This window comes from Sebastes umbrosus, chromosome 8, assembly GCF_015220745.1.
Source record: "Sebastes umbrosus isolate fSebUmb1 chromosome 8, fSebUmb1.pri, whole genome shotgun sequence".
NCBI lineage: Eukaryota > Metazoa > Chordata > Actinopteri > Perciformes > Sebastidae > Sebastes > Sebastes umbrosus.
In genome coordinates, this window is record NC_051276.1 from 10,222,245 (window position 1) to 10,248,691 (window position 26,447).

At 40.5% G+C, this 26,447-nt stretch overlaps 1 protein-coding gene across 4 annotated transcripts in view; it reads left to right on the forward strand.

Moving 5' to 3' along the window:
• Positions 1-10,898: 10,898 nt before the first annotated feature.
• zmat4a (zinc finger, matrin-type 4a) overlaps positions 10,899-26,447 on the forward strand; it is a 162,547-nt gene continuing 146,998 nt past the window's right edge. For 2 of the 4 annotated variants that reach the window (XM_037778214.1, XM_037778215.1), the window contains exon 1: positions 10,899-11,075. In XM_037778214.1, coding sequence (XP_037634142.1) covers positions 10,989-11,075 — 87 coding nt within the window. In that variant the 5' untranslated portion in view covers positions 10,899-10,988. The remainder of the gene's footprint in view (positions 11,076-26,447) is intronic. The other 2 variants (XR_005207910.1, XM_037778216.1) reach the window with 2 other exon arrangements.

Sequence of the window (26,447 nt, forward strand, 5' to 3'; positions counted from 1 at the left end):
CGACCCGCAGACTCTCACTCTTGAGGGGGTAAAGATGGGAAGACAGTGCCCTGCCGAGGGATCCTTGACTCAGAGCTGCGTGTTGGGGCTGGCAGTCTTATTTTGGGCTCAGAGTGCACGTCTTCCAGATAGCAAAGAGCTTGACTCAGACCGTCGAGTCTGTATGACAGGATTACCAGATCCATCCTGAGCCCAGCTGCATCCTCCTCTGGCATTGTTCAAGGTGTTTAAAATTCTGAGGCACGCACAGATTTTATAAATTATCGCCCGTAGAGTCTTTTGTCTAGATGAATATAATGAATAGTAATAGGGAATATAAAGGCTTTGATGTTGTGTTGTACTGATCTCATGGCTTATAAAGTTCCAAACAGGTTTCTGTCCTGCCGTCATACTAATCAGAGAGTTACAGATTAAAGCTTCACTAATCAATATTTTTTATATCAACAATGGATCAAATATAATTTGACAAACCTACAGTGAATTATAACCTGACTTTGCAGTTAGCTTCAGCTCTACGGAGAGTTTTAGCTCCTTTCAGCCCGTTGTTTTGGCTTTACAACCCACAACTGTATTGTTTTGGTTCAATCTCACCACTCTCATCAACCTGGTTACCAGCAGCAGCAGGTATCCCTCAGTGAAAAGCCTCTGATAAACCCCTGTACAGTACCTGCTGACAGACAAAGCCGCCTGGTCTCATTCCCAGGTTGTCAAATACCGACGTTTTGTCACAACGCACAAGGCCCCCCGCGGCAATATTAGACGGCCGGAGGAGGTCGGGGAATGTTGACTTATTTAAGTTGCGTACGTGACTTAACTTACATCACGTAGCCTACTTAACATAGTCAAACACAGGACTTTCAGCCAGGAGGTCACTGTTCGTGTCCTGTGTCAAACTAGAACTCAACGTTGATACGAGGGTTCGCCTATTTTTTCTGCAAGCCGTGCGGTTCACAGCAAAGATAGACAGTGAAAATGATCTTTTGACCGTATATTGACATCATACCAGGCTAAAAAGAACTCAGAATCCTGCACGCCAGATCATCTCTTTCGCTGCTGACCCGTTAGCTGCTGAGACCTGAAGTGTGCTCCAGCTCCACTTCATCCACACAATGTGCTGTATAGACTTGAGTCCAGCCACTATAAAGAAAAAGAGACTTTTTAAAGAAAGGACTGTAAAATAAAAGACATTTTTAACTGGCAATGATGCCATGTGACCTTCTGAATTTGGAAGAAATTGGGGGTTGAAGAAATGCGAGTGCACAGCAGCCCAGCTGCAACAGAAAGAGAGACGGCGAGAAACGGCCGTCGTGTTCGCCCCCGTGGGATCCAACAGATCCAGAATGGATATCAAATTTATTAGTTTTTCCCTGTTTTTTTTCCAAAATTGGCATTGTGTTGTGAATAATTTAATTGAATATAAGGGTGATTTCTGATAGTAAAACTAATTGTGTGATATCTGAAGCTGAGTGCCATCACCCTACTTCACCTTTTACAACAATTAGTGGGTTCATGATTTATACTTTTGAGTTATTGTTATATTATTATAGATAAATATTTTGATATTAATGACTGATTATTAATCTATTCCATGCAATAATGCTACACCGCTGTCTATCTGCACTTGCATGATGTGAAACCGCTTAAACAGACAGCAGAGTGTGTGTGACGGCACAGTCACGTTCACCGCAGCGATTTTACTCCTAAATCTATATGAAAACTAAAATCATCGTTTTTTTCGTCAGTAGCATATAGTCCGGCCCTCCTCTGTGCTCCAGGGGTGGGAATGTGATGGCGAGACAGCGCTGATGAAATAGCTTATTGAGCTGAACATGATATGAGATTTGAGTTGGCTTGTCTCTTGTATGACTCTCTGGCAGAAGCAGCAGTCGGTATGGACACCACACGCATGAGAGATACAGCAATTCAGCGAGGTAGACGTCACGCACTGCTTACGCAGGCAGTGTGTCCCTGCCGTCTCTTATTTCCTCTTTCAAAAAACACCATAATCTCGCCTTAAGTTTGGTTAGAAACTGGAATTTGAATATTTAAAAATACAGAGTTCAAAGCTGTTGTCCCCCATGTCGCCAGAAGAATGATTGGTAATTGTCAACTCTGTTGACAGCTGCAGACCCTCCACTATGACCAGCTGAAGGCTCTTCATTCATCCGTGAGCTTGTACCTCTCAGTAAAGTGTGTTTTGTGCTTGTTTTCTACTCAACCCACAGTGCTGTCGTCTGCAAGCGCATATTGTCTCATAATTGCAATGTGTGTGAGTAATTGCCTGGTGTGTTCCTGTGATGCACCAGGCAATTTCAATCAAGCTCACTCAACAATGGAGCACTAGAGTGTGTCCAGCTATCCATGTCCGCTTACCATATCTGCCCATTTACCACCAGAGTACGTGCAGAATATAAATCAGAGGCCTTGCATTATTTAGAGAGAGAGAGAGAGAGAGGGACAGACAAGAGAGGGAGAGAGATGACACAATCAAACTCACTAGTCAACTGTGACCCTGTGTGATCAACCAAGCAGTGGTCTGTGTTATATTTAGGGATCTTAAAGGGAAACTGTTAACCTACTACTATGATTCTAGATCTGACCTGTGTGGTCCTGAAATCTTTATGATTTACCAGTTTTTTTTTAATCAACACAGTGAGGAAATGTTTTCAGTGAACATATACAGTATCTTCGAAGTCCAAAAAATATTCCTACTGAATGTGTCTTCAAAAACTAACAATGTATTAAATTGAATTCCTATAATATATGCTTGTAACAACTAAAGCATTATTAACATTTTTTATCGTTATACTATGAGGAACTTTCATTTTGAGTTGATTTTGGCGGTCCCTGTGGACAAAAGCGGTAGTGTCTCCGAGCACCAGAGTCCCTTTAAAAAAAACTCTCATTTTACTGCAGGCAGGTCTGACAGTCTGCCCCGCATAGTCCTGGGATTTATCAATCACACAAGAAGAATAAGAATAGAATAAGAATAAATAAGATTAAAAATAGGCATTAGCGATAAATACTCTCAAAAGCTGGTTAGCAAGTGCCAGTACTAATGTCCAATTGTGATGCATGTCTGACTGCACAGGTGAGTGATTGAGTAACAACGATGTACCAGGCTGATTTGGGGTTTTAACTAAAAATATAATAATGATGGCTGGATGGTATTATTCCTGTGCTTCCTGTGCAGAGTAAGTTGTGTGTTTATTTGTGTTTTAGAAAGTAACAGCCAGGAAACAATCAGAAAATAACGTTTTATTTCTCTGATTCGCTGCTTTGTTCCCACTAACGCCGCTCTCTCTCTTCAGTCACTCTAAAGCTCGCTCCACCATCGCTGCTCTCTCTCTCTCCCTCTCGTTGAGCCGAGGACGAGGAGGGGCCATCTTTGAATGCGGTGTGTTTACGAAGAGAAACCGACAATGGTTACATATTATACCTTTAATGTGGTATTTTGGAGGTATTATTGATCATTTTTATCAATTCTCCAGTGGTAAAAAATGGTTAGATTTAGCACCAATTCTGTGTAACAAATGGTATCAACCCAAAAATTGCTGCATTAACTTATGAGACATAATAGAGCATGGGTATGACCATCATACACACGTAGGCAAAATTGTTGGTACCCTTCCGTTAAAGAAAGAAAAACCCACAATGGTCACTGAAATAACTTGAAACTGACAAAAGTAATAATAAATAAAAATTTACTGAAAATGAACTAATGAAAATCAGTCATTGCTTTTGAATTATGGTTCAGCAGAATTATTTAAAAAAACAAACTAATGAAACTGGCCTGGACAAAAATGATGGTACCCTTAACTTAATATTTTGTTGCACAACCTTTTGAGGCAATCACTTCAATCAAGTGATTTCTGTAACTCTCAATGAGACTTCTGCACCTGTCGACAGGTATTTTGGCCCACTCCTCGTGAGCAAACTGCTCCAGCTGTCTCAGGTTTCAAGGGTGCCTTCTCCAAATGCATGTTTCAGCTCCTTCCACAGATGTTCAATAGGATTTAGATCAGGGCTCATAGAAGGCCACTTCAGAATAGTCCAATGTTTTGTTCTTAGTCATTCTTGGGTGTTTTTAGCTGTGTTTTGGGTCATTATCCTGTTGGAGGACCCATGACCTGCGACGGAGACCAAGCTTTCTGACACTGGGCAGCACATTTCGCTCCAGAATGCCTTGATAGTCTTGAGATTTCATTGCACCCTGCACAGATTCAAGACACCCTGTGCCAGATGCAACAAAGCAGCCCCATAACATAACCGAGCCTCCTCCATGTTTCACATTAGGTACAGTGTTCTTTCCTTTGTATGCTTCATTTTTGCGTCCGTGAACATAGAGCTGATGTGACTTGCCAAAAAGCTCCAGTTTTCTGTCCAAAGGACATTCTCCCAGAAGCTTTGTGGCTTGTCAATATGCATTTTGGCAAATTCCAGTCTCACTTTTTTATGATTTGGTGTCCTCCTGGGTCGTCTTCCATTAAGTCCACTTTGGCTCAAACAGTGACGGATGGTGCGATCTGACACTGATGTACCTTGACCTTGGAGTTCACCTCTAATCTCTTTGGAAGTTGTTCAGGGCTCTTTGGTTACCATTCGTATTATCCGTCTCTTCAATTTGTCATCAATTTTCCTCTTGCGGCCACGTCCAGGGAGGTTGGCTACAGTCCCATGGACCTTAAACTTCTGAATAATATGTGCAACTGTAGTCACAGGAACGTCAGGCTGCTTGGAGATGGTCTTATAGCCTTTACCTTTAACATGAAGGTCTATAATGTTCTTTCTAATCTCCTGAGACAACTGTCTCCTTAGCTTTCTGTGGTCCATGTTCAGTGTGGTACACACCATGATACCAAACAGCACAGTGACTACTTTTCACCCTTTAAATAGGCAGACTGACTGATTACAAGTTTGAAGATACCTGTGATGCTATTTACAGGACACACCTTAGTTTAACATGTCCCTATGGTCACATTATTTTACATCTTTTCTAGGGGTACCATCATTTTTGTCCAGGCCAGTTTCATTAGTTTGTTTTTTAAAATGATTCTGTTGAACCAAAATTCAAAAACAATGTCTGATTTTCATTAGTTAATTTTCAGTTAATTTTTATTTATTATTACTTTTGTCAGTTTCAAGTTATTTCAGTGACCATTTTGGGTTTTTCTTTCTTTAACGGAAGGGTACCAACAATTTTGCCTACGTGTGTATACTTCTATCATAATGTTCTAAGCCCTTATACAGTGCCACAATTTATTTTAATGAATTCATTCATTTATAAATGCATGTTTATTTCTGATTTATAACTAGAAGAACTAGACACACAGTGCTGAGCTACACCTTAAATTAATCTTCAGGTTCCCAGATGTACACCACTTCTATGTGACATCTTCTGTTGAGTTTTTATCTACCCCTGAACATCCCCTGTCGTCCCACCCCTACCCCTATAAAAAAAGAGGGTGGAGTGGTAAGGGGTTAATAAAAGAAGGGTGATTGCTCATCAGTTTCACATCAGAAGTCTGTTGTGCTGCCGTGCAGCTACAGCAGTGAGCTGGCACCCACTGTGCGAACAGATCCACCAGGTTTACCCCCACACTGTGTGAGGCCATCCAAATTCTCCTTATAAAATTATGGAGATGTTTAATTCTAAACAGATAATCTGGGGCTGTTGATGCCGGCGGGGATTTTGGCAACAATATCTGTAGTTAGAATGTGATGTAACGCGTGGTGTCATGTTCTCCAGCTACATGAATATAGCCGGTCGCAGTCCTCACAGGAGTATGTTTTAATCTTTACATAACCTGAGTCCCTCCTCTCACACACACTGACAGTAATATGAAGGTATTAAAATTATCAGCTTTAGCACCGATGACAGTGACAACTTGTGTTTTGCATATTATATTCGTCCATTCATTACATCAGAGTGATGCAGGTAAAAAAATATATATATATATATTTCCTGGGACAGAGATAAGTTAAACGTCTTCATCAATAGACCCTTTTACAAATGCATGTTGGCAAACGGAAGTGATGTTTTGCCCCAGCCATCCAGACGAGTTAGCTTTCGCTTTAAACATTGAATTAAAACTGTTACCAGCATTAAAATGTCTGGTCGTTGCATGTTCAGCTGTCAAAAAGGGCTTTTTCACGACATTTGAATTTACAGGACCAATCTGTTCCAGCTCGTCACATCACACATGTTACAGTAGAGATGATGTAGCTGCACTTTATTATGTTGATGGTTGTATGTGTGTGAATAAGAAGTCTTTTCCATTCATGAGTGTGAGATTCCTGTGTTTTGATATGTTGACCCTGCTTATTGTTGCATGTCAATACAGTAAAACAATAACCGATTCAGTCAGTGCCATTTTCACCTTCCACTGTGCCCATGAAAACAGTTGCTTCTTTTAAAAGGTAAATATGATGAGTAGGACTGGCTGGCTTTTGTCCCCGCTTTCAGGGTCACACAGTCAGTTTGATGCCCGTGCTGGTAGCTGGTTGCTACGGGCTACGAGGCAAAGATTGACTGATGGTGGCATTTGCTCTCTTTGTGTGGCAGCTCAAACTGAAGACAAGAGGAAAGCCCGGAGCCAAAACAGCATGCCAGCCACAGACCGGCATGTGTGCTGCGGGCTGACATCGAGGCTCCCCGCAACAAACTGGGCCAGGTTTGAAAAGCTAAATTGCAGCTGCTTGCTGTGTTTAAAATAATATAACCTCATTGAAGCACACTTGTTTGAACTCCTGGTGAGGATCCACTGTCTATGGAAAAATGACTCTGGCTTCTTTCCTCAGGGAGCCATGGCGAAATTGTATTCTATTACCAGAGGCAGGGATTTCACCCATAAATCCTCAACCTTTAGGAATGGCCTACATTTTGCTGCTCATGCTTCATGAGATATCTGGGAGTTAGAGCTTTCTGCACTCTTATTTCAATGGGGGAGTCTTTGTCGCTAAGTGCAGCAGTTTGTGACAATCCTTATCGGCAGTGTGGCTGGAAACACATTCCACTTGATGCAAATATGCAGCTAACGTGCTAAGCCTATAAAGGAGGTGGGAATCCGATTTTGGAAACGATGTAAAAGAGGGAAGAATTAATACTCAGTGCTCGGATACAACCCTCTCTTCCATAATGCATATCATGAATATATTCCACGACTGAGCAATGAGATGCAAAGAAATCTACAAATGAACAAAAATAGATCATCTGGCCTTGACACAGTTTCTCTTCACACGGCTCCATTTGGTGGCCAACACGCAGCTGTGATCAAAGAGTGCTTTTCCACAGGGTGGCACGGCGGCGAGGCCGACTCTGTTCCCAACTGAAAGGTCACAGGTTTCATTCCCACTGCGGCCGGCGCGTCAGTTATCAGTCAATTACCCCCGTTGAGCTCCTATACCTGCTTGCTATAACTGCAAGACACTCTATAAATGCCGAAAATGGAAATGTGGCGCACAGAAGCCCCCGAGGATGTGACATGTTTCCTGTTGCAAACATAGCTTGTCGTGACAGTCCAACCATCTGGACCATGGCTCCTGTGCTCAAGGGCAGATAAAAGACATTTGCTCGCTCTCTTGTATTTTTTTTTCTCTCCCCCGCCACTGAATGAAATTCTGTACTGACCTGATATTCTGACCTAGTTGAAATAATCAGCAGTGGAGATATTTTGCAAATTGCATCGCCGACCCTATTTGCACATAAATGTTGCCCAGCAGCTAAACACCGCCTTTAAACCTCAACTCACATTCTGCAGCAGACCTCGGAGGAGGAGGTGTTGGGGCCATCCTACTGTCTTATACCACTATCTTTTTCATACTCTTTTGACTCATGTTGTTTATGTAGCATGACAACTGCTAAACTGCCTGCGCACCACAAACATCAGCAGTCTAATACGGTCCAATGAGGAACATGGTGCCTAAGGGCTCCATAATTAGTGGCTTATTCCCACCATACGCTACAGCAACTCAATTACTTGTCCCATTGATGAAGATTGCCGCAGCAATAACCTTATGCCTGAAACACTGTTACTTTGGTCATCCCTCCATCTAAACATCAGAATGACTTTGGAATCAGGACAGGAGGACCAAGCCCTATAAAGCTGAGTTTGCTTCTCCCTCCATGGATTGTAAGAAACTACATATTTTATATATGCATATTTGAATGCACATAATACCTGAACAAAATACTGTTGAATACAAAAAAAAATCTTGCTATTTTACATTGGATGGCATTGCACTGCAATTTTGAAGACATTATGATAATCAGTTCTGTGTCATTGTGCTGTGAACATATAACTGTATAGCTAAAATGAAAGTCCCCCTGTAGCGCCGACACCCCATATAAAGGGCAGATGATAAAGTGTCATTTATTAACTAAAAGTTAACTGAAACAAAGGGCAAAAATTAAACCCGGGAAATTCAATTAAAAATACATTTAAACTGAATCAAAAGAACAGCAAACAAAAGAAAGCTAAAGCCTCACAGCAAGCTGTTAACTCCAGTGAATGGGATTGTATCCTCTCAGTCAAAGGTGACCTAAACCGAACAAGCATCCAAATTCACACAGAATAATGAACAGACCATTAATATAAGATCTCTAAGTTACTGCTGACATCTCAATCTATCTATGACATATCTACACATACCAATGAGCCCACAAACCATTATAGAATGTAATTTACTGCAGAACTATTTTACCTATATCATCTTAACGGTGGCCAGCCCCTCCCTGCTCAGAGGACATAATGAGACAAACCTGTTGGCACTTTGCTTGATTGAGCTGCTGAGCAGCTGATCCACCCCACCATCCCAGGCAGAACAACAACATCCTATGAACCCATAAAACAAACTAAATAAGCTGGTGTCACTTATGCACACTACTTGACATTATATCAAATAAACTGAAATACTGGACTGAAATCAACAAGCAGACACAAAACACTGTTATTAGGGGATTAGGGGGACAGGGCTCAGTGAAAAGGGAGAAAGGCAACCTTTTCACACCCCCTCCACTCAGAAACGTGTGTTGCTGATAGTGGATGTTTGAGGTTCACTGTGCAGAATGTGCAGAGGTTTTACACATCCATCTTCTAGTTTCCCTGTGATCACCTTAAAGGTCCCATATCATGCTCATTTTCTGGTTCATACTTGCATTTTGTGTTTCTACTAGAACATGTCCACATGCTGTAATGTTAAAAAAACCCTTTATTTTCCTCATACTGTCGGCCTGAATATGCCTGTATTTACCCTCTGTCTGAAACAGCTTGGGTCCATGTGTACTTCCTGTCAGCTGATGTCATTCACACACACTGCAACAGGAATAAACTGAGACACATTTACTGTAGAATGTTTACGTTTAAATCTGTGTAAAGGGTCTAAATATTGTATATTTGTGACATCACAAATGGACAGAAATCCTGACAGCTTGTTTCAAATGCAGAGTTTCTGAATACGGGCTGTGTGTATTTCTCTGAGGATTGAGCGTTTCGATACTTTCACAGTATTTATATAGGCCTGCTTTATAATAAAAAAACATGAAAATCTCACTTTTTTATAATAACAAAATATAAAAGGAAATGCTTTAGAAAGAATCCGGACCTTTATTGGGGAAATAAAATGTACACAACTTAATTAATAGGCTATATAAAAACAACCAATTAATAATTGTTGGAGAACGTTTGGTATTTAGACAGAATCTTCTGAGGGCAAAAGTGGGACTCAGAACACACTGACCTACTACTACTACTACTACTACTAATAATAATAGCCTAATAGCCCAATAATAATAGACAGAGGCTAAATAGGCTGCTCATAATAATGTTTTCATGGTCGGTCCTTACTCCACTCTGTCTTTATGAATGTATGAATGTATGAGTGTATGTATGTATGAATGTATGAATGCATGAGTGTATGTATGTATGAATGTATGTATGAATGTCTGTCTGTATGAATGCATGAATGTATGAATGTCTGAATGTATGACTCTCTGTCTGTATGAATGCATTAATGTATTAATGTCTGTCTGTATGAATGCATTAATGTATGTCTGTATTAATGTATGAATGCATGAATGTCTGATCTGTATGAATGTCTGTCTGTATGAATGTATGAATGCATGAATGTCTGTCTGTATGATTGCATGAATGCATGAATGTCTGTCTGTAGGAATGCATGGATGTATGAATGTATGTATGTACGAATGCATGAATGTCTGTCTGTATGAATGCATGAATGTATGAATGTATGAATGCATGAATGTATGTCTGTATGAATGCATGAATGTATGAATGCATGAATGTCTGTCTGTATGAATGCATGAATGAATGTATGAATGTATGAATGCATGAATATATGAATGTATGAATGTCTGTCTGTATGAATGCATCAATGTCTGCCTGTATGAATGCATGAATGTATGAATGAATGTATGTATGTCTGTATGAATGCATGAATGTATGAATGTATGAATGTCTGTCTGTATGAATGCATCAATGTCTGCCTGTATGAATGCATGAATGTATGAATGAATGTATGTATGTCTGTATGAATGCATGAATGTATGTCTGTATGAATGCATGAATGTATGAATGTATGAATGCATGAATGTATGAATTGATGAATGAATGTATGTATGTCTGTATGAATGCATGAATGTATGAATGAATGTATGTATGTCTGTATGAATGCATGAATGTATGAATGAATGTATGTATGTCTGTATGAATGCATGAATGTCTGTCTGTATGAATGCATGAATGTATGAATTGATGAATGGTCTGGGTTGCAGACCAGGTGACATTTTGCTGATGAGCTCTACCACTTCCTGCGGTGCTCTCAGTGTTGTGGTTGGTGCGCGCCGCTGGTCCAATGGGAGCGCAGCGGGGCGGTGTCGGTTTGTACTACACCGTGGACAAACTGCCGCCAACAGTAGAGACGCGTCTCCTCGCTCCGTCTGCCGCTGTTCAGCCTCTGTCTGCCGGTTAATGGATTATACAGTCTCCCTCCAAGTGCAACATCAGCTGGCGGTGTTCCCGACGCACTTCTACCAGGGCTACAGTGTGGAGTTACAGGTACTACATTTATTCTTCATCCCACTTTCAGTCCCGTCTCCTTCTCTCCTCTTCTCTCCTCTCCTCTTCTGCAGCCCGCTATACTGTGGTATAGGAGGCGTGCATGCATGCGTGCAGCTGGAGTGAAGTGTGACTTTATGGAGATGCTTTACTGCGGAGGAAAAGGCTCGGGTTGTCGTGTTGCATGCTGATTTTTTTTTTTTCCCTCCTCACCGAGATTCTTGTTGCTTGCCGCCGGGGAGATGGAGCGGTGTCTGTCCGGTCGGTTGTTGCACATGTGGGGTTTTAAAAAGTGGAGGTTGACCTGACGTCTCAGAAACAGGTCGTGCATGCTGTCTGTGATGGGGGGGTCCGGCCGGGGACACCCCTCAGGTGCATCCCGGGCATCAGTCAGAGATGTGTCTTTACTCCAATCAGAGTTAAAGTCCTGCATCCAGATGCAAACAGCTGCCTGCATGGATGGATGGAGGATCTGGTTTCAGAGTTTTCAAAATAAGGATAATTCTGCAGTCTGGCTTTTTTAAAATGATTTCTACTGTGGACAAACAGTAAAGTCAGCATGGATGTGCCATCAAGGTTGCTCTGCATGCAGGAGAGAGCAGTCGATTCTCTCAAGGTGACATTTAAAGTGGATTAGGAGAAGCAGAGATGGAGCCGAGCTGAGGGATAAACACACACCTTCCTCACCTCTGTGGAGCAGTTAACAGTGCAGAATCCTCATCACATCAACTCACATTATGGGTCATATAATGTCCAAAAGAAACTTTCCTTAATTGATTTTTTTTCCTTTATTTGTGGTAGATGTCAGACTGGAGGTAATAGTTTACCACCTTTTTATGTGGCATCATTACTTAATGTCTCTCTGTAGATACACCAGAAGAGAAAGGACTCCTGAAGGTGTCATTCTCTGGAAATGCAGTATATTGGTAAACATATTAGGGCTGCAGCCTATATGCAGGATTATTTTCATTATTGAATAATCTGTCTTTTATTGTCTTGATGAAAATGTCCAGTATAATCCCCCAGACTAACAGTCAAACCCACGGATGTTCAGTCATCTATCATCTATGAACATTGTTGTAACTTTCCTTAATAAATAACTGACACAATGAGTTGATTTTCAAAATAATTGCTGATTAATTATTTGTCGATTTGACTAATCGATCAATCGACTAATTGTTTTGAGCTGTAAAACAGAAAAACAAATAAAAATCAGTTTTTTTTTTTTTTTTGCCGTATAGTTTACCCTCCATTTAGGACGTTGGAATTGTCCATCTCCGTCTGACACAGACAAGCAAACTAAACAGAAAATATAGAAGAAGCTTGTTCCAGTCTCTGCTTTAATGTCTCAGGTGGCTTTATTTTAAAATTAGATGCGGCATTAAAATGGTTGCTGTGTTTCTCATGCACAGCCCTGATATGTGTGTTGTTTTCCACCCAGTTGGATGTACACTTTGATGCTCTAAATTAAGGCTGCAACTCACAATTATTTTCATTATTGATTAACCCGCTGGTTATTTTCTTGATTAATCAGCTAATTGTTTGGACTATAAAATGTCAGAAAGTGGTGAAAAAAGTCAACATCCCATCATGCTCAGCACTGTGTGTCTAGTTATTCTAGTTATAAATCAGAAATAAACATGCATTTATAAATGAATTAATTCATTAAAATAAATTGTGGCAATGTATAAGGGCTTAGAAAATGATGATATAAGTATTTGATGGTCATCCTCATGCTCTATTATGTCTCATAAGTTATTGCAAGCAATTTTTGGGTTGATACCATTTGTTACACAGATTTGGTGCTAAATTTAACAATTTCTTACCACTGGAGAATTGATAAAAATGATCAATAATCCCTCCAAAATACCACATTAAAGACAATATGTATCCATTGTCGGTTGCTCTTCGTAAACACACCTCATTCAAAGATGGTCCCTCCTCATCCTCGGCTCAACGAGAGGGATAGAGAGAGCAGCGATGGTGGAGCGAGCTATAGAGTGACTGAAGAGAGGGAACGGCGTTAGTGGGAACAAAGCAGCGAATCGGAGAAATAAAACATTATTTTCTGATTTCCTGGCGGTTACATTCTAAAACACAAATAAATACACAACTTACTATGCACAGGAAGGAGAGGAATGGATGCAGATCTCCTGCACAGAAAGATAACAAGATGTTTTAGTGTCTTTGAAAACTCTCCATCACAGTATTGAACTTCGGTCACGCCATCTACACTTCAGAGAGCCGTGGTCTCATGATCTCAACATATCGCTTTGTACGGTAAAGCTGTAGCCACCGTCAGGGACTGATGGTGCATTCAGGTGCACCACATAAACTCTGAAAACTCGAATGGCCTCAAAGATTGTTTAAAACGGGAACATTTCTTCTTTTTTTCCCTTATATACATTCGTCATTATGTTATTGTTCCTAAATCTTGATCCTAAAATCACAACAATATTTTGAGGAAAACCCAAGATTCATTCAAGACTTATTATTGAATCTTGAGTTTTCTCATAATATTGGAATATGTCTAACTGAATGTGCATTTGATATCAAGCAGGAGCCAGTGAGTGTTCGGCATTTTTGTTGAAAAATTCGAATTAATTCATTATCAAAATTAAACAAGTAGTAGTAAAACAAACTACAAAACATTTCTGTGTATCTGCCGATTACAGATATTTCGTAAAGCGCCATAAGGGTACAGTAGGTGTCACTTTGTTCCAATGGTAGATATTTCATTTTGAAACAGGAGCCCTCCTTTTCTCCTTTTTCTCCTGCAGCACCCGTTCAACACATACTTAAGACCCAGATATGGATGATGTGTTTGAGTCTACAGCCTCCAGCATGATGAGAAAAAGAATAATACAGCATCTCACCAAGCAGTGCGCTCTAAGCTCCGTCTCACTCTGCCTCATTTAAAGTTGACTCTCTCCCCTGAGAAGCTGCTTGATATCACATCTCCTCCTGTAAACCACAAGATGGCTCCATCTTGGCACCTTGGAAGCTTTCCTGAAATGTTTGACAAACCTGTCTCTCTCACTTCTACTCTCTTCGAAGACGCCACATGAAAGTTGTGCACTAAACAGCAACACGTTACAAACACGCCTCAGATAGCAAAGCTCCTTCATCGACCCTTTCTTTAATATCCCAGTGATTTTCCTGCGTCTGTTCAGGGCCTGCAGTCATCCTTTCTATTTTCGAAAAACTTCAAGAGGGGAAAAAAACACTTCCATTATTCCCCCGCCTGCTGTCTGTAATTTGTGATGCCTATAAATAAAAGACTTTGAAGCTCAGCGCTTCCATGTCATCAATAATTGTTTGCTTTTGTGAAGTTAAAATTGCCCTGCTTCTTTGTTGCTTTCCGTTGCCTTCTTGCAGCAGTTGTTCACAGTTCTGTCGCCATTATTTCTTTCGTAAAAGGTCAACTGAGATGGGTCTGAGGATTTGTATAAATAGCACACAAAGACACAAAGAGCTCCAATAATCTCAGCTGAACACGCAGAGTATAGAAGTTGTTTTGAAGCAAACAACTGAGCAAAGTCAGCTGCATCACAGCAACGGAAATGTTGCTTTATCAAAGGTGATGAATCTTTTCCTCCAGTTTTTCAAAACAGCAGAATGGCAAATAAACTTCAAAGTGTCCAGACTGCGCTTGGATCTGCAGAACAACATGTATCTGTTTTAACAACTTACATACAAACTGCCTTCACTTGTAGTTTCTAAAAGAGACATCCAATGAAGCATCCAGGAAGTGACACCTATTCTGAGTATAAAACAAACCGTAGCACTTTTTCAAAGATTGTATTGAAGTGAAGTCAATGCTTGGCAGGATAACAGTTCAACTCACAAACCTGTGAATGAGCTTCAAGGTACATTTTTACTACCTAACAAAAAAATTCATGCTTAAATCAAATAAGGCAAATGACCAGGTAGTTTTAAAGGAGTCCAGCGATTCAGTTTTGCTCTTCTACCACGTTGGCGAGCCGAGATAGAGAGATTAAAAAAAGGATGATAGAATTTCATGCAGCCGCTGAACCCAAATCCACCCTCTGGACTTGCAGACTGAGGCTTTGCAAACTTCGATCAAATGTGCTCTTAACGCGCCTGAAGTGCTCACCGTGATCACGTCAAGTCTTTGAGGGCGCCAGGAGGATATAAGATGCAGAGTATGAGATGGGGCTTAAAAACCTCACTTGTTTCCATGGAAATGAAAGCAAGTTCTAATTTTTTTTTTTTTTTAGCTGGATAGAAACCAACCCTGCTGGTCCAACTTTGCAGATTACAACTAAACAATCCCATCAGCAGAAATAAATATGGCAAATATAAACTATAGCCTGCAGATCGGTTGTTCTGCAATTATTGTGTTCGCTTCCATTTACATTGTCCCAATTATGTTTGGGCATCCGAGCCAGCTCTCCACAGAAAGCCCCCTGCAGACTTGATGAGATGTGAGAATGTACCGTTCTGATAGACGGGCATTTGTTGGTATCGGTGCCGGTACAGATCTAATTGAGCAGATCAGGTATCGGCCAGATGGGACTGATCCATGTAAGATACAGTTTCTTTGTAAATGTCACCATAAAAATTCAGTGCTTCCACTATCAGTATAGTGACTGTGTGTGTGTCATCATGGCAACATGTGGTTCTGGAGACCATGGATGTATTAAAAGAACTGGATACAGCGTTGGAGGCGGGGCCCCGGTCATTCCTATGAGTGTTGCTCATTGGCGCATGAAGCCTAAATGGCTCGACTTCCGTCTGGAAAAGTACCCGTATCTTGGCGGATCTTGGGCAATTGGGACATGCACAGTAGCATCCGCTCGGTCACGTGACTCGGTCACGGGGTCCCAATGTCACGCCGTCGTCACGGCTTGCGCTCCAGCCTCGGTCTGGGTCTCACTCACATGAACGGAGGAAGGGAAATAACTCTGGATTCAGCTATTAGTGCATTTTATTTTACAACTTTAAAAACTACATTTTTTAAATAAGGGCTATTAGAGTGTTCGTACTGGGAAGTTGATTCACCTCAAAATAATTTATCCGCTGAGTTACTGACGTCTCTTTCCCAATGTAAGTCTATAGGAAAAAGCATTTTTGGCCCCAACGGCATCACGTGACGGACACGGAAGTTGCAGTACCGCCGTTTGGCCACTACGAAAGTCCGGATCGTTGACCGGTGCACTTCCTGGGGGCTTGCTGGAGACGCCTACTATAGCAGGAACTACCACAGAGAAGGTCTAGAGTGCTGTGCCAGGTGTTAATATTTCTGTCTGTGGACAGATAGCATCAAAACCATTCAAGATGCAGTCAGGAAACGATACAGGTGTGTAGTTGAGATCAAAATTAAGGGCTTGAAGATTGGTGTGCGCCTAGCAAGGTCGCCAGAGGTAGGGGGTAAGAAGTGGGGAAAGGGGCCATTGATCCTCCCACTTTACGCCCCCTGGCTCGATTTGGCATCGCGACTTGTGTGATCTCATCACAAGATGCTCTCTAGTTGTTACTGTGAGCACATTTTACAGTAACAGACTTACTTGTATACTTACGGGAGGATCTTTTTGATGCTCTTTCCATTTCTTACTGGTTTGGCAACAACACAGAAGAAGCCATTTCATGTTTACATCTGGAGAGAGGATTTATTGACTCCAAAGAACTTGGAAAAATAACATTCACATTTGGCAGTCAACCAGACACAAGGGAGAATGTCTCTAGACATTTATATTCATAAGAAAACATTACGGTTCAGCGGTTTGCCCAATTATCAATAATGACCCACATTTGAATTCTGTATTAATGCATATTTTAAAATGCTCACTTCGGGCAGTATCAATTTAGTTTATACTCAGATTTGAAAGCTAAAAGGTAACATTTCCTCTGTCGTTGACACAGGAAGAATTGACAATGTGGTTGTGTTTTTGGTCCCGTTTGTTTATTTTTCATGAGGTTTAGTTTTCATGAAACTTGGTGGAAGGATGCAGCATGGGTCAACGAAAAACCCAGTAAAGTTTGGAGCGGATCTGAATCTCGGGGCAGATACCCAAGTTATTTTCACTTTCTTTAACATTGTGAGATATGACATTTTGCTCTCTGAGTGCCCTTCTAGTTTGACTGTCAGTGTTGGGTAAGGTTGCTTTTAAAAGTAACTTATCACATTACAAGGTTACTGCCATTAACTTGTTATGTTACAGCATTACCTAGTGAGAAAAGTAACTTATTAGAGTACTTTTGCATTAACAAAAATTATGGGATTCTTGGTTATATTGTCCATAGGGCACGTAGCCTACTGTATGCCTTCTGTACGCCTACCTTCTGAATGTATGGACTCAAGTGTCATTGCATAGTCTCGTCTACGGCGTCTGTAACGGTGTCTGAGCCACCTGCCATACACCGGCATCTTTCTCCTCCCCGATGCGCCTCAACACCCACCACTGTTGTTGTGTGTGTGTGCAGGTGCTTCTTCAAATGTGACAGTTCTTCGCAACTGACAGACCCTTATTCCCCAGGCCCAGTTGGCATTTCACTGTGATGTCGGGCTGCACAATTAATTGAATATTAACCGCGATCACGATTTTGGGCTTTCCATAATTAAATGAACATGATCGACCATGATATTGACGTTTAAAATGCTACGCTCATGGAAAACTCTGCTGCATTAATCAAACGCTTCCTAAACTAACAGCCAGAGATGAACCGTCAATCAGCAGCCGATCGAAGGTCGCAACACACACGTGAGGCCGCCACATGATGGTTCAGTAACATCGCAACATGTCGTCAGTGTGGAGGTTCTTCAGGGTGAGCGAGAAGACATAAAGCTGCAATTTGTAACAACTGCAGGTCCAAAATAAGTCGTGGAGGAACAACCTTAAAACATTTGGAACAACTAACTGAATCAGACACTCAGTAATCACAGCGATCGGCTTGTCTGCCGACAGCATGGAGTTACGGAACTCCGTTAACGGAGGTTCCATTGAGTTACATTATGGTGCGTTCAACTCAGCATCATGATCACCCAATACTCAGTAAAAATTAGTATTGGGCGATGGTAAATTATAACGCTATCATGATGCGTTCAAATGTAATCCTGTAAAATGGATTTTTTGGTGAGAAACTTGAATAAATCCAGTTGTTTGAAGGAGATGTTTTCACAGCAAGATAAAATAGATATTGGAGAGGGAATAATGACCTGTTTAACTTCTTAACACTAGCTCTAAGCAGCTTATAATACATCATTAAAACTAGTAATGTCAAAAACGAAAATATTTGAATAAAAATACAATCATTTATTTCCTAATCATTTGAATTGCGTGTTTTCCCCCCCCCCCACAAATAACCACTATAGATGACAATGACAAATTTAAAGGATAACATTTAGAATTTTTGACGGTTGGAATGAAGCACAACATGGAAGTAAAAGCTGCTTCTTTAAATGTGAAATTGCAATACAAATATGTTGATACTTACAGTAGGATGTTGACTTTGTATCCACCCTTGAACATGCCCTGTCCCCCAACACTCTAAAAGAAGAGTTCGGAATGGAAAGGGGTTAAATTCAGACTATAACTAGGCTAAATATTGTTTGTAGAGCAGCAACAGTAACGTTTACATCAGCAAAGTTAAAATATATGATTTTGTATTCGCTGATTCTCTGTTGCTGCAACAAGATAATCTTTTACATTTCAGATAGACTCGATATATGGATCTACACACCTTACAGTCACTAAGGTTGGCTGATACCACATCTTAATGTCCGATACTGAGCATCCCTAACAGTCACCTTACAGTCAAGTGCTTTGTGAATGAGACTTAGTGAGCCTTTTACCAGAGGAACAATTTAACAGCCAGCTGTACTGGGTAATCTGAGAGCTACTGCATTTATAATCTCCTGCAACAGGTGTGTGCTGTATAATATCCAGGCTGTGATATTTCCTGACAGTGGATGATTTGAGTTGGAATCATTCAGCTTGATGTTGTGCCTTCACTGGAAAGAATTAATCTCGTTAGTCTGACCAGTGTCACAATTTTATTGTCGCACCAACTCAACATTTGCCCCTAAATGTCTGCTCTGGCTGAACACCAAGCTGATTATATTACTGAAGTGCAGGCAGTGTGCCCAGAGTGCGTGTTAATGTTTTCACTCAGCAGATCTGTGGACGGTGTTTAGGTCACGCTGCATGGGAATAGGCCACTTAGCAGCAAACACAAAGTAACTGCTCATTGTTTTGACCTAGAGGCATGGCATTACAATTTGGCGAGCCTTTACCTCCCCGAAGCCAAAGCAGCAGAATGACAGAGACAGAACGGGAGGCAGATCAGTGCACTCCCGTTCTCTGGGGACACCGAGTACAGTACAGTCTCTGCTCTGTGACTATGTGCTGCCTCTGGATAATTTGAAAAATCATTTTTTGTGAGTTTTTTTTGGTTATTCATGGAAAGTGTTTTATATTTTACAGATTACCCATTTACACACTGACTGTCGATTGTTCAAACAGATAATATCTTCTGATCAGCAACTGCATTATTTGAAGGTAAAACTCAAAGAGAGTCCATCCTTGAAGTTGCTAATAATCTGCAGGAGACAGTTTGACTTGGGTAGGAAAAGCATGTTAATAACATTAACGATGGCTCAGTTCTATCGTCTATAGTCCCAGTAAGATAAGACAGTGGCTGTATTTGAAGCCGCCTACTTCAAAATACTGATGAACGCAGTATGAAACTGTTAAATTGATTTATTTTGCACTATGCTAGGCCAGACTAAGCCTTTAAACCACTATTGCATTATTATCAAAAAAATACAACTTATTGAGCTTGGAATTTTTTTTTTTGGTTATGACCGACGTTTGTTTTCTTTATAAGATACTGCATCCACCAGCCTTTAAACAATCTACAGGGTTCCTACGCAGTATTGAAAATTATGAAATTGGATTTTAGTAAAGTTCCAGGTCTGGATAAGTGTGGAAAAAAAGAAAAGAGAGTATGGAAAAAATATTTGTGCGTTTGGAGCAGGCAGCCAGCGCAGCCAAAATGTTTATCACTGTGTGAGAGAGCGCGGGCCAGAGCGTGATGTCGTTGAACGCAGGGCAAGAAGTATGGCGTGCGACTGAACGCTTACTCCTACGCAGAGCTGCCCCTATATGCCCAAGGACAAGAGGTCTGACAGCGCAATGTCGTCCAACTTTCTGCGTAGGAGTGTGGACTGAACGGCCAATTTTTATAATACTGCCAATATTCAAAATCTACACAATTGATTTCTCACCTCAAAGTGAATTCAGTGATGAAAAGAGGTACGAAAAAAACATTGCATTGTGGGATACAGTAGGCGAGATAGACTGGTCCGATGCATACTGAAGATATTTTCCAAATCAGTACGACATCCGGGTATTTTTGGCATACTGTATATTTTGCTCATGTTTACATACTGCATACTACAAGCTGCATTTTGGCCCAATCAGTACGTACTACTAGTATAGTATGAGGTCAGCACAATCAGCTGCTAAATGAGATTCAGCCATCGTTAATGTTATCAATTACACCTGTATTTGCAGTGACATGCTTTCTCTGTTGTGGCAGTTTTTAGGTACAATCTCTCTGTATTCCACGCAGGATTGAAAAGTGTTTCGTCTCTCAGCGTTACAGACAGTTTGTGACTTTTAGATGGCATATCTTTCAGCCGGAGGAGGATTCTTGCCTACTCTGGGTTTTACACTAATACCTGGCCCCAGGGAGCTGCATTGGAGGCCCTCCAAAATTCATGACCGACATGCTCACTTTACTCCTCATCATCGTTCACTGTCAGCAACAGGTCAGCAAAGATAACAACCATTCATTTAAAAAAGTACAATTCTTGCCATTGTACCATATCAGTGATTGATTCTTTCTGCTGCGCTGGGCGTTAAAAACTCATCTGTTTCCCTTGCAAAGTCAGGCAAAATGAGAAAAAAATGCAGGTGGTGTGGAGGGGACTTGTGGAGAATATGAAAAATTGGTGGATGACCGCGACCTCTGACGACTTAATCATCACTGGCTGTAGTGCGTATTTTGTTTGGATGCTTTAATTTGCTGCACATCAGCACTCTGGAAAAGTGGATGATGTATTGGTTTTTAGAATTATACATCTGCATCTGAGGAGATGCTCCAAAGAGCTTTCTTAAAACTTTTAACTCCATTTTCTCTCAGCACCAGGTTTTCAGAGACTGGCTAAGCTGGAAAATCTTCTCTAACAACATTCTAACAATCATGGAGCTGTAAAACTCTGCAGAGGAAGTCAGAATGGATGAATTCATTAGCAGCTCTGAACAGCGGCAGTGTTAGCAGCTCTCTGGGTGATTTAGAGACTGACCGCTCTAATGGAGCTGTGGTCAGAGAGGAACTACTGTATGACCACACTGGCCTATATTATACTATACTGTACTGTACTATACTATACTATACTATACTATACTATACAGTATACTATACAGTATACTATATTATACTGTCCTATACTATACTATACTATACAGTGAGTATAATATATTATACTATACTATGTTGTCCTATACTATACTATAATATAATATACATTATACTCTACTGTCCTATACTATACTATATTATACTATACTATACTGTACAGTATACTATACTATACTATATTATACTGTCTTATACTATACAGTATACTATACAGTGAGTATAATATACTATACTATATACTGTCCTATACTATACTATTCTTTACTTTACTATACTATACTATACTATACTGTCCTATACTATACTATACTATACTATACTATACTATACTATACTATACAGTATACTATACTATACTATACTGTCCTATACTATAGTATAGGACAGTATAGTATACACAGGAGCAAATGCTATACTGTCCTATACTATAGTATAGAACAGTATAGTATAGGGCAGTATAGTATACTGCCCTATACTATACAGTATACAATACAGTGAGTATACTATACAGTATACTATACTATACAGTATAGGCCAGTGTGTTCATACAGGGAGGAACTACTGTATATTTAATAAAAAGGCCAGATCATCAAAATGCTATATCAGGGCAGTACAGGATGTCTAACCCTATCCGTGAGCAGAACTAAAACTATAATTATGGACGGCTTTTTAAATGTTGTGATTCCAAACATCTTTTATGAGAGTCTCCCGATGAGTCATGTAAAAACATTAAAAATGTGTGTTGGGCTCTGAGCGCTGCCAAAACACAGGTGACCTACACTCAGTACAGTGCCTGACCTCATCCTCATCCTGCGTCGGTGTAGATAGAGCACCGAAGCTGCTGCTCCACTAGCCTGCTGCTCATGCTACGCCTCCTGCGTAGACGTGGTATTAATTTACTGTTGATACAAACCGAACATTTCCTGCCGCTGCCTCGCATTCAGCTTTCCACCAACAGACCGGCAGCTTTCATTATGAAGCTGCTATACGACAAGCGATGTATTTGTTAGCAGAGTTGTGTTGGCAGTGCTATTGTTCAGTAAAAACTGGTCTATAGTGTGCACTGTTTGGTCAGTAAATCAGTTTTACATATTGCAGGGAAGAATAGTAAAAGAAACGATGGCCAGGGCGGGCTAGTTAAAGGCTATTGTTGAGAAAACCAACCCTTTACTTTGCCATGCTGTCCTGTGGAGAACCATTTTCACAGTGCTCAAACAGTCACAGTTCCTCACAGCTCAACTCAGCGTGAGTAGTACGACTTCCATGATACCGCACATTATTTTATTTTTGTCGGTTGTGTTAGACAGAAGCTGAAAGGTCACAATTTGGTAATTTTGTGTGCCTGTGGAGAAATGCTTTGTAATAAGAATCGCTGGTTGTAATTACAAAGCATTTGTAGGGGGGGGGGGCAACTAGTTCCCAGTGATTATGGAATAGTATTTTTTGCTTGAAATGCACATCCCTAATTATGAATATCTCACCCTAACAGCCAGCAATAACTCACACTACGTTCTTTAAGTGTCTTGAGAAATATGCAGACTATGATCCTTTTTTTAACAGAACCTCATTATGACTTTTTACTGTATTGAGCTCTTCAGCAGTTCTTTGTGACAGCAGCTCAAAGCCACGGAGTCCCAGCACTCCTCTCTTAAGCTGATACTCCTAATGTGTGGAGCAGGCAGCTATGATTAATTGTCACTTGTAATACCGCATATGGAATGAATGACCAACCTCTGATTTATGACTTACCTTACTATCATGCGTGTGTAGTCATCATTCTCCATTAAACTACTCTAGTCTACTCTTTATTGTTGAAGGGAGAGCCGGCCGATTTGTCTGTCAGTTGATTTTATTGGCCGATATTGGCCTATCAGAAATATATTGGTATTCTGCGAACATGTTTTCCGATTTGCACCGATATGAACACTCGTTTTACATTACCATAATTCAATAACATTGTTTGGGAAGCTTATTAATATCACTATCGCTTAGTTTCCCCAGAAGGGCACACACTGCACAGCACTGTAGCCTGCAGCGTTGAAGTCAAGAAAAATACATATGTGCATATATATAGATAGAGAGAGAGAGAGAGAGAGAGAGAGAGAGAGAGAGGTTGCATATGAGTTGCTATTTTACTCTAAAGGTATTTTAAAAAATAGTTTTATTATTTTATTAGCATTCATCTATCTGAGGAAATCCAAACTGAATAGGACTAAATGACAGTAAATGCATTTAATATTAAATTGAGTCCTATAGTAAATGTGGCTCAACATTTGATCCATGTATGTATTTGTTGATATACATACAATATTTCGAGAATAAGTTGTATATTTTAATACGACAAAGTACTTTTTCTTGTAAATTTAATTTTTTTTTTTTAATATTATGACTTTTATCATGTAATTATTACTTTTTGTAGAGTGCTGTAGATTGCAAGTTGTTGAAGTATACATTATCACTATTTAAAGAAAAAAAATTAGTTTTGCCAATAAACAAGGAAAGTGAGTAACTCTTATGATGATAAGCTGATTAATAATAACTAATCTTTAGCTGTGTGAAAAGCACAGCAGAAACATAATTTGAAATCAAGCAAAAATAAGAAACATGTTAGTACAATATACAGATTGTTGCCTTGAATGAGTTTTTTCAAATCTTTCATTTTTACAATATAGGCTCTGTCTGCGTTCTGACATTTTGGACTTCCTTCCTCTCTACACATGATTTATTGTCATTGAATGGCTTACAAGTGAGCCCAGGACTTGCAAGTCAAAAGCAAAAGCTCTATCTTACCTTTTTTATAATTTATAGACCTATTTAATTCTCCTTAAATTAAAGTCTCTTTGTCATGAATTATATAAGGTCTATCTCCTAAATGCAGAAATGACCAAGTGAAAGTGGTGCAGTGGGAGTGTTTTAGGATGACACAATCATCGGATCCATTATCCCACCGCGCATGTCTTTTCAGTAGACATTACTCCTCTTTATCTTTACATAGACAATAGTTGTTGATGATACGGTATATTAATGCTCTGTATATTGAATAGAGCACCTTTAAATGTATAGACCTACTTGCTTCGTTATAGACGTTGAGCTCTGTTTTTGTGAATCAGTGCCTTGGTGCACTTGGTGTGGCACCAGTGTGGCCACATAAAAGCACAGCTCCTGTAGAGTTGGAAACCGATTGGGCTGGTGTCAGTCATGACCTTTAAAATGCCTCTTTTCCTCTCCTTTTAAAGCACTGGGCTCTGTGCTACAGCTCTCTGACAGTTTAGTGATGGAGAGAACAGTCTGGGGCTGATCTGCCTCAACAGCTTCTCATAAGAGGAATCTGAGGTCTCTGTGTGGGACGTGCTGAATCACGCCAAGTGAATACAGTAGCACTTTAAATTAAATTAACTAAGGAGAGGTACATTTTGGTTTCCATATTGTTCTGGTTTGAGGAGACCATTGCTCAATGTAGAAAAGGTTAAGTGGTATTTGGCCGAGCCAGGTAGCGTTGTGTTTTCAGCCAAGGTAGCAGCGGTCTGTAGGAATGGCAATGACAGTCGGTCGGTCAGTCCACCACTTTGGTCCAGACTGAAATATCTTGACAACTATTGGATGGATTGCCATTAAATCTTGTTCAGTCATGGTTCCCAGAGGATGAATGCCAATAGCTTGTTTGATCCTCTGACTTTTTGTTAGCACCACCAGCAAGTTGACTTATTTGGTTTTGAGTGACATATCTCAACAGTGATTGGATAGATTATTAGATAATTCACGGCTTAATGACTTTGGTGATCTCATTCATTCATTCATGGTTTACAGATGATAAATCCTAGCAATCTTGGTGATTCATTATCTTTTCATTTGTAGTTACCAGCACATGGACTTGTTTGATTCAGGGGGATATGTCAAAAAACAACTATTGGATGGATAACTATGTAATTTGGTACCGATATTGGTGTTCCCCACAGTTATAACTTTGGTGTTCACTTTTTCTCACAGTCGAGTTGAAGAAGAGTCCCCGAAAGAGACACATCCTGTGTCTGCTGCACCATGCACTATGGGCCATTAGTGCCCGTAATAATTAGTACTTTTATCAAAAGTAATTTTGGTCAATCTGTCAGGGAAAATAGGATGCCAGTGGTCTTCCTTAAAACTTGCCATTGGTATCAAAGTCAGTCTTCTTGTGTCATGACAGGAGCTTTGCCTTGTGGAGCTGGTGATCTGAGCTGTCCTACTGGAAAAGCCGGTATGAGTCCAGTTCGTCTATGCGGGCTTTCGTCCAGCTTCTCATTAGGGATGTGACAGTGAGGAAATTTTCCCACCGGTTAATAAACTTGTGATAACACTGGTGTTACAGATTACACCGGACATTTTACAAGAAAAGATGACGGTCAATATGAGTAGAGCGCTTACTTTGATCTTTACAGTCGGGTGGCGGTGTGTCTGACCTCTCTGGTAGAGTTTTTGCTGCGGGGCCGCAGGGGTTTACCGAGGGCCAAGCACACCGTACTGTACCGCTCCATCCTCCTCGCGGCGATGCCTCATTAACATTATGGTTCCCTTATAGCATTGGGTTTGAATCTGAAATATTGCCAAATAGACGTGTTTGCTTTTTGCTTCAACACCAAAACCTCCGCCATCTCTCGGTCTGTCAACTCTCTCTCTCATCCCGTGTGTGAAATCTGACACCTGCTACTCTGAGCTGAGACTCCATACGGAGCAGGCACATTCACTTTCAGATTGTAGTGTCCGTCGTCTATCTAACTATCTATTGATAAAACAATGCTGATACGCCAAAATGAACTAAATGAGATTGAATTATGTTAAAAAAGCAAAACGACGGTGGGGGCGGTGGTACGTAATGTAATCGGTGTGTGCCCGACCTCCATGTAACACCGGTGACACTGACTACCGCGACAAGCCTTCTTCTCAGTG